The 9,797-nt window shown below is 37.7% G+C and overlaps 1 protein-coding gene across 2 annotated transcripts in view; it reads left to right on the plus strand.

Annotated features, from left to right (window-relative positions):
- The window catches only part of LOC105164446 (asparagine--tRNA ligase, chloroplastic/mitochondrial), a gene marked incomplete in the record, with an annotated part of 14,854 nt that continues 11,673 nt past the window's right edge, over positions 6,617 to 9,797 (plus strand). Inside the window, 3 exon segments of one of the 2 annotated variants that reach the window (XM_020694882.1) lie at positions 6,617 to 7,111; positions 7,246 to 7,314; positions 8,696 to 8,806. In XM_020694882.1, coding sequence (XP_020550541.1) covers positions 6,737 to 7,111; positions 7,246 to 7,314; positions 8,696 to 8,806 — 555 coding nt within the window. 2 annotated transcript variants of the gene reach the window in all.

Here is a 9,797-nt window from a genome sequence, read left to right on the forward strand (position 1 = left end):
GCTTCAGGTGAAAAATGAATGTACGAGAATTAAAAGAATTTTTATTGTCAAATAATTTCTATGAAATGTATATTTTTTTTATTAGATAAGTATTAAGTTGATGGATCAAAATTTTAAAGTTAAAATTAGGTGAATATTACATCAAATGTGATGCTAGTTTAGTTGATGAAAATTGAAGTTCCAGTGTCGAGTTCCATCAGTATATATGGGGGTGTTGGTTTTAGCCGTAGTTGTTAGTTTACTATAATAATAGTTATTGATTAATTCAAAATAATTAATATTAATAATTGATATATTAATTGTTAATAATTGAAGTTAATAACTAACGTTCATGATATAATTGAGATCGATTTACTATATAAAAATAAAATGTTACATCAAATGGAATTATTTTGCATTTGTTTGACAAGAACCAAAACTTAGTATAGCAATGGTGTCTCTCCTTCCTATCTCCTCTCTCTTTTCGGAACCCTGGTGTCGAAGGCCAGGAGGAGGAGGTGGTTGATGAGGCAGATCAGGAGAAAGTGGAGATGATTAAATAGTTGTTTTGCTTATCAGAATTCCTACAATTAGCTGAATGTGTTTTGGACATGGAGATGTACCATCTAGTTCTCTATTACAAACCCTAAAACTAAGATGGGATGAGAAGTATGGAAGTGGACCTATCGCACCGCTCCATGATCAGAACTTAGGATGACGACGTAAAGCACAATATTACTGTGGCGGCACATGGTAGGATAGGCTAAATTGCATTTACTGCCCCGTATATTAGGGGGGGTAGCATTTCAGGGACTGTAGTTAAGGGTGTAGCAAATAACATCCCAGAATTAAATTTTTTTTGGCAATTTAAGGACTCCGGCAATCGAATTTTTCAAATGCGCCGGAAACTGCTTACCTGGACACAAATTAGGGTTCAAATTTGGGATTTTTGCTGATGTGGCCGTGAGGTTATAAATTAGTGCCTACTAAGCTGCTGATGTGGCTGTGGTGTAGGATAAAATTGCCAAGTCCCTCGTTGATGTGGAAAAGAACATAAAACAAAAAGAAAAAAAAACAAAAACCAAAACAAAAACAAAATGCTGCTCCTTCATATCCCGATCCTTCACGATGTGGATTTTGAAGGGGATTTGGCAATCACAAGCGACTGCCCCAGATCGGATGCCTTCGTAGTGGTGAAGGTGTCGAAATCATCTTCCAGCTTTTGCTGAGACTCCTCGTTCTCTGTGTCGACGATGGAGAGGTCGACGGAGCCCCAGTCAACACCATAAAGGCGTGTGCCCGTGTTGCGGCGGTCGGCTTCATTGTCGCAGGAAGTTGAGTCGACTGAGAAAACGGCATATGTGTATATATCTATACACTTAAACCCAAGAACAAGAACCCGCACACAAAAGTTGAGGGAGAAGGTGGGTTGTGGGAATAGATACAAGGGCTGTATGTATATGCTGAGAGAGAGAGGGGGGGGCAAGTTGGGGTTCCAAAATATGTGAAAAGGAGATCAGAGGAGTTGCATTTCATGAGAAAATTTCATGATTTTTTGGAGAAAGAAGAACAAGAACTAAGAAATGTAAAGAAAGAAAGGGAGGAGAGAGAGAGAGAGACGAAAATGATGATGGTGATGATGAAGATGATGATGGTGATGATGAAGATGATGAAGCCCCAAATTGGAAATAATTTTTTAGCTTAGTTGGCAATAATTTTTTAACCCCCGGCCACGTCAACAAAAGCCCCAAATTGGAACCCTAATTTGTGTCCAGGTAAGCAGTTTTCGGCAAATTTATAAAATCCGATTGCCGGAGTCCTTAAATTGCCAAAAAAAATTTAATTTTGGGATGTTATTTGCTACACCCTTAACTACAGTCCCTGAAATGCTACCCCCCCAATATACGGGGCAATAAATGCAATTTAGCCTGGTAGGATATAATGGCGAGAAGAATTGTTCCTGATCTTGATTTAGTGAAAGTAAGCCTCATTGATCAACAAGAGAGGTCAAGTCAAAGGAGACGAGTCAGCCTAAGGTATATGTTGGGGTTATACAAATCCGAACGCTAACATGCATGTATATTGGTCTGTCGAGGGTTTCAACAAGTCTATACGTAAAACTCTAAGATTGGTTTCGTCTGAGTATAATGGGGAAATAGGTGTTTGAGCAATGCAAATAATGGAGGAGACGAGGACAAGGAAGTAGCATTCAACGGCTGTAGGGTATTTTCTAGGAAAAAAAAAACCCTTTTTCCACCATACTAACGCTTTTGTATGTTATAATTGGCAAGGGGTGCAAGATGTCAATGATAGGACTAATGGATTTTATTTTCTCAAGTTCCAGTCCACTGCTTCAATGGAGGAGGTGATCGAAGGGGGATGCGTTGCTCTTACAAGGGCAACCGATCATATTGCAAAAGTGGGAACATGGTACTCAAGAAACAACTTATACAGAGGTATCGATTTGGATTCGACTACATCACTTGCCTATTGAATACTGGACTGAGGATGGACTTAGTGTCATCGGTAATGGAGTATGAAACCCTATGTATCAAGACATGATAACGAGGTCCTGTGCCGGCCTTGACTATGCTAGGGTTTGTGTGTTGCTTAATTATTCCTCAATCCTGCCCAAACATCTTAACATAATATTTTCTACATTGAAGGGAGGGCATGGAGAGCCGTGCACAATCGATGTCGAGTATGAGTGGTTGCCTAATCGAGCCCCAGTTGTCAAGCTCTCGGACACATGGTGGAAAATTATCCTGCCAAGAAGAAAACAATTAGAAAACAGCCACCACGTGTACATGTTTTCATTCAAAAAATACACAAGAGTATACTAAGGAGAAGACTTAGCGCCGGCCTTGAATGGCTTGTTACTGAACATGTAGTTCCTGTGTAAAGTTAGTAGACTGGAGTTGGTTGTCCCTTATTATTTGATATTCCTAGAGTGAGTAAAGAAAAAGAGATTGGCATATATAATCATTTTGACGTTCTTCACAGGATGTGTGAAGAAGAAAATCAAAGTTTTTTTAGGGTCTTAACGATGTGATTTTGCAACACTTATTACTGAATTTAAATTATCACTTGTTGGTCTATTAGAGACGATGGTAGCAATTAGAAATGTTGCGAGCATCCAATCGATTTTTCATCGTAGATGGAATGGGTTTGTGGATTATAATGGTCCGAGTAATAGAATCTGGTTATTGTGGATGACACGTAGATTGGCGTGGAGGTGTTTGAAGTCTCCAGACAGATGATTCATTGTAGGGTTGAACTGAAGAGGGAATACAACACTTGTACAATCTCTTTTATTTACTGGGCAATGAGTTAATTGAGAGAAAAGAGTTGTGGGGGATTATTCGGCGACTAGCTCCAATGCTTAGTGATAGTTTGTGGCTTATTGGGAGATTTTAACAGAAGCTTTATCAAAGTGACGTGAGCGGGTAAACAGTGGGAACGCGCCTGTTATGGAAGAGTTTAATGAATGTATATTGCATATTGAACTATGCAAACTTTCAATGTAATGGTCTCTCTTTTTGTGGCACAATTGTAGTCACGATGAACGCGGCCTTGTAAGAGACAGGATAGGACCTTAGCTAAGGAGGTGTAGCTTGCATAATGGACAAACAAATACTATTAATGCACCACACCAAGAATGTTTTGGATCACTGTCCAATGATAGTCTATAGGGGAGAGGTCAATGAGGTGGTGCACTATATTTCGTGTCGATAATTTTCTAGCTAAGGCCCTAAGATTCATACGTCATGTGATGGATAAATAGAGACATTATATCTATGGAACAAAATTATATGTTCTAGTACGCAAACTTAAATTGCTCAAGCCGGTATCTAGGGAGTTGAGGAAGCAAAAGGATGATCTAGCTATAAATGTTGAGAATGTGACAGGTTTTCTTGCTAGAATACAAGAGTCCGTCCAACAATATAAGCATAACGGGTTTCTACATGATCTAGAAAAAATTTGTAAAGGAATCTATACATTAGCTGTTAAACAAGATCAACAGATATTAAAACAAAGAGCAAAACTTCAAGGATTAAAGGCAATTTTCGTCCCCTAACTTCGAGAATGGCCTAAAGTTAGGGGACGAAAATTACCTTTAAGCCAAACTTCAATGGTTGAAGGAGAGAGATCAATTTACTCAAATCTTCTTCAAGAAGGTAGTAGCAAGGAGGGCTTCCAAAAAATTGTTTAGATTAATTCAGAACTTGGCATCCAATTGACAAAGTATGCACATATTACCTAGGAGTTTGTGAATTTCTTTTGCAAGTTATTGGGGTGGGGATGTGGGGAAAATATAATGCAAAGAGATATTTCTTTGAATCACCTTAGCCCTGCGCTAAACTTGGTAATTGACGGTAATGAGGCAGTGCAGCTAATCGCACCGGTTGAGAGGCATGAAGTGAAAGAGGCCATTTTTTTGGATTGATGAGATTAAGATACCTAGGATGGATACTCTACAGGATTTCTAAAAATAGCATGGCTAATTATAGGGGACGAAGTGATTGGTGCTATCCAGGAATTTTTTCACTAAACGAGGTTAGTAAAGCAAGTGAATACAATGTTGATGATATTAATCCTTAAGGTACAACTCCCTAGCACTATGGTGGAAATGAGACCTATAACCTGTTTCAATGTCCCATACAAAGCCATATCTAAGATTTCGGCTTGGATGATGAAGAGAAATTTGGATAAACTAGTGGATACAATGCAAAATGCATTCGTACCCAGGTGCATGATAAGCGATAATATTATATTGGCTAAAAAATTATTGCATGGTTATAATTAGAATCATCATCCATCAATGTGTAACTAAGATTGACCTTAAGAAGACTTGTGATTTGGTAGAGTGGGACTTCTTTCGTGAAACTTTGGGTTTGTTCAGATTTGTGACAAGTTTATTAGTTGGATCATGGAGTGTATGACCACACCCTCATTCTCTCGATGTATAAATGGGCAGCAACATAAGTTTTAACAGGGGTTCGAAAGGTTAGGACAAGGGGACCCTTTATCCCCTTACCTTTTTGTGTTGATGATGGAGGTGCTTCACCTTTCTGTCAACGCGCAAATTTTGTTTAAACAAGGATTTTAATTTCATTGGCAATGTAAGGAACTTCAGCTTGTCATGCTTTGCTTTGCACATGATTTGCTTTTCTTTTGTAAAATACATGTTGAATTTGTGCTCCTTTTGAAGGAAGTGCTGGCTGAATTTTCAAACCAGTGGGGGCCTTCAAACTAATCTTTTAAAGAGTCAAGTGATCTTTTTCAAGGTCGGTAATATTTGTTAAGAATGCCCTATTACAAATATTGGATTCCAAGAGGTCTTCCTTTTAAGTACTTGGGTATACCACTTGTTCTTCCATACTAACAAAGTCATCTTGTGCAACATTATTGTGAAAGATCGATTAGAGAATTAGTGGATGGGGGTGCATGAGCTTGTCTTATGTGGCAAGGGCCTAGTTGATAAAATTTGTGTTATCTTTAAGGTTTTTTGGAAGCAAACCTGCCCCTGCAAGGAAGAAGGAGGACTGGGGATTCAATGTGTTTCAACAATGAATGCGGCCCACATGAGCAAGCACTTGTGGGAGATCATCCATCTTAATTGTTGCTCAATCTAGATATAGTGGATTATGTAATATAAATTGCGTAACATGTCAATTTGGACGGTGAGTGGTAGTATGGGCTCTTAGGATTGGAGAAAGCTGCTCAAGCTTAGAGTTATGTTTATTAATATGGTGGAATGCATGATTGGTGATGGAGATTTTGTTTGGCTATGGCACGATTCATGGCACCTTATGGTGTCATTAATTTAACATTATCCAATAGCGCAAGCTTTAGAACTTTTAGAGGATGCAGCTTTGGATCGATAATTGCTGAAGGGGAGTGGCAATGGCTTGCGACATTTGTGGAAGAGATAGCATATTCTCTTCCAAGTATTCATGGAGGAGAGGATCGACCATCATGACATTTCTCTACTACTATGTATGCAATGTTTCCACCTTTAGTAGGCAAAATGCAATGGTATTCATTAGTTAAAAATGCATGGAACATGTTTATCTTGTGGATGTTTATTATTTAGAAACTCTCAATTGGAGACAAACCTTGGATGCAAACCACTTTTAAAGACTACGTTATTTGTGATGGACATGAATTGGTGATGCACGAACACCTGTTCTTCCAATGTAGGTACTCCAATAGGTGTTTGGTTGTACTTCAACGGGAAATTCAATTCAAATTACCTCATTTGCATAGGCAAGAGAAGGTTGAGAAGAGGAAGGCATTTCACATAGAGCCACACTTGCAACCATTCTTTACCATATCTAGCAAGCTAGGAATAAGTTGAGGTTCACAATGTCGTTATCCACAACAAGAGTTGTTATTGATTAGATTCCTTAGTAAAGAATTACAAGAGAACTTGCAATCTTTTGTACTCTATAGAATTTGGAGTATTGCTTGACTTCAGCAGTCTATGGAATTTAAAGAATTGGTTGACGAGCTGTAAAGCTGTTCTCTATATATACATATGTTTTGCCCAATGCAGTTTACCTTTTTCAATATATATATAAATAAATTTGTTTGCTTGAGTTTTAAAAATATAAAAGGAAACTATGAGTAGTGAGAATATTTAAAGTGGTGGCTTTCGAAAGAGGGAGTAAAAGAGAGTGGCCAAGTTCTCGGGGTTCATATCCAAACCTTACCAATTTCCCACTCATACACAACACACACTGACAGGACTATAATGGCGGCTGCCGGCACTGCTCTCCGCTTCCTTAAATCCTTCTCGGGCGCTTCCCCACCTCTCTTCTCTCTCTTCAACAATCCGAGGCTCACTCGCTCCGTCGCTCCATTGCTTTTCTTCTCTTCTGCTGGTTTCTCCCCCCAACAACGTGCCTTCTGCTCTGTAGTGTCTGGGGCAGTCGCATCTGGCGAGGCTACGAAGCCCGAACCTGTTGAGCTGGAGAAAGGCGTGAGAATCCGCGAGTTTCGCAAGAAATTGAAGATTGCGGACATCAAAGGTGGGCCTGATCAGGGGTTGAATAGATTGGGGGAGAATCTTGTGGTTAGGGGATGGGTTAGGACACTTAGAGTTCAGAGCAGTGTCACGTTTATTGAGGTAAAACTTTTTTTTTTTTTTTCCTTTTTTTGTGGGTTATTGAGTGTATGTTGGCTCGGAAAGATCGTACCTTTTTTGAGGTTTTAGAAACAAAAAAAGTTATGGTGACTGGAGGTTTCTTGTGTGGTGAGCAGGTTAACGATGGTTCTTGCCTTTCAAACATGCAATGTGTAATTAGTTCTGATGCCGAAGGCTATGATCAGGTACTGCTATTCATTTCCACAAATTTATTCATGGTCCTAGAAAATTTATTTACATTCTTTGTTGTTGTGCAATTTTTGGTGCAACTTACCATTTATTGCGTTGTGCTGTTCTTCAATAATTGAAACGAATTGGTGCAAAGCCTTACCTTTTAAAATTGAAATAAGGCTGGTTACTAGTACTGCTAATTGTTCAATATGTGCTGCAGATTTTCTTCAGCAATGGTCTGTAAATTATAGTCCAAGGTATTAACCAATATGTATGCCAGCAACACAATATTGGACGACACTTATTATTTTCTAAGTTTTAATACATTAACAATAACATTCGGTAACTCTGATGTATCGTCAGTACCATGATATTACAATATCATCAATTATGTAAAGTTTGGATTGTCTTGGATGATCATCACATAATGGAGTTTACGCTTCTTTCTGAGTACTTGCTGTTGTAAATGATTTAGGGACAATGAGTTCATATTACTGCTATTGCAAATGTTTGATAAAAAGTTATGTAATGTGTTTAAAATGTAGTAATAAGTAATAATTTGTGTTGTTTATTTTAGCTTAGCTTTACTAACTTTTAAGAACTTTTTTGAGTATTATAATGCATTTATTTGCAATGAAAATATCAACATACACTGAGATCAGTTTGGAGTGACACCCCCAATGAGATTATCACTGAGACTGCGACTTTGAACAATGGTCTAAATGTAGTTCTTTTTTCCTCTGACATCCTGTGATGTTACAAAAGACACTGGCTTGAGTTCTGTTCTTATGATTGACCTGTGTGTGTAGGAGCAGGCTATCTCTTTCCTTTAAAGCAAGTGGAGCTGTTCTTGAGTAAAGGATCAGTTTGTCTCTTTTCTTCAAAAGACTTGGATGGTAGTACTGAAGTATACAAAACTAGTATTATTTTGGACTGGGAGCACCCTAGTAGTCTTTTGGATATTGTATAGATAAGTTATGCTATTAATTTCTCTAAGGCAAGATATCAATAGGCTATTTTCCTTTTCTTTTTTAATCTTTTTTAGTCGCAAGAGTAAAATTTCCCTTTCAAAATAAATAAAAGCACATACTAGTGGAAGTCTTTCATCCCAGGTCCGGTCAATTGACCACTGTGCACTAGCCCTCTCTGCCCCTGTTGATACAATTCTGAACACTGGCAATATTATGCAAGGTCTGGTGAACATACTTCGCTTGTCGATTTGCTCTTGGATGTATGCCTTACTTTGAGATCTACATTTTGTATTTGGCATTCATTGTTATGCCTAGTTCTGGTTGCTTACTTCTAGGTTTCTACTATTAATTTGTTTTTTTCCACTTTCCTGTCTGAAATAATAATGAATGGAGTTGATCATTCTAACTGTCAATCCCTCTTAAGGTGGAGAGTGGTCTGATTTCAACTGGTGCCGCAGTATGGGTACAAGGTACTATAGTAGCCAGCCAAGGGTCAAAGCAAAAAGTAGAATTGAATGTTGACAAACTTGTAACGGTAAAAACTTCTTTCTTCATTAAATTACACTTTGCAATAATTCTTATACTCGATTTCTGATTTCTTGATTTAGCTGAATCATAATAGTAATGTAGTCAAACATCTTTTGCACAGTTTTGAAATTGTAAAGGTTCTTTCATCAAGATTCTTTTCATATTGGTGCAGGAAGGAAATCACCAAGCTTTCCATGTCTGACAACAGGCATAGCTATGCTTGCTGTTTATCTAGCTTTGCATGTCAATGCACATAGCTAATTTGTAAAGCAAAGTTCATTGTTTCGATGGCATATTATAAGATTAGACAAAGTAACCTAAATTTTTTGGCTTCAGAATACATATTATTCTGATAAAGATGTAGGGGCTGATCCTGGCATATTGTGCGTGTACATTGGGTTTTGGGTTTCTACCTTGTTGTTTGTGGGTTTATGGACTTACTAAACCCCTAAATACCGTACATACAAGACAATTTCAACTATTGTGTAATTCCTTTTTCTTTAATATCATCTTGAAGTGCTAAATTTGAAACCAAACATAACATTTAGTTGCTTCTCTTTTTTATTATGGTTTCTATCAGTTGGTTGGAAACTTGTTTAGTATGATTTTGTAGAAACATTGTACTCTTAAGAAGAAATTGACTATCAGTAAGTATATAAACAAAGTTAGCTAGAATTCTCTGAGCAATTTTTGTTGGCTGTTTTGATTGGTATGTGTGAAAAGAAAAAAAAAACGAACACCTTAAGATCACCTAATATTATTCTAGATTCAAGATGGTCTAACAAATAAGGCAAAAACTTCCAGCAAATCTTCTATAAGTGCCCTGGAAGTGCATAACACAAGATTTAACACAGGCGTAATCCTACCTGGTTATGTGAAGTACAAGTTACCTTAAAGTTTGTCATATATTGTTCAGTATTGTTGCTTTCCTTCGACATCTTTAATGATCATAGAACTATTTGTTTCACTAATTCATTTTCATGTAGGTTGGTACAAGT

This window comes from Sesamum indicum, linkage group LG6 (genome assembly GCF_000512975.1).
Source record: "Sesamum indicum cultivar Zhongzhi No. 13 linkage group LG6, S_indicum_v1.0, whole genome shotgun sequence".
NCBI classification, from domain to species: domain Eukaryota; kingdom Viridiplantae; phylum Streptophyta; class Magnoliopsida; order Lamiales; family Pedaliaceae; genus Sesamum; species Sesamum indicum.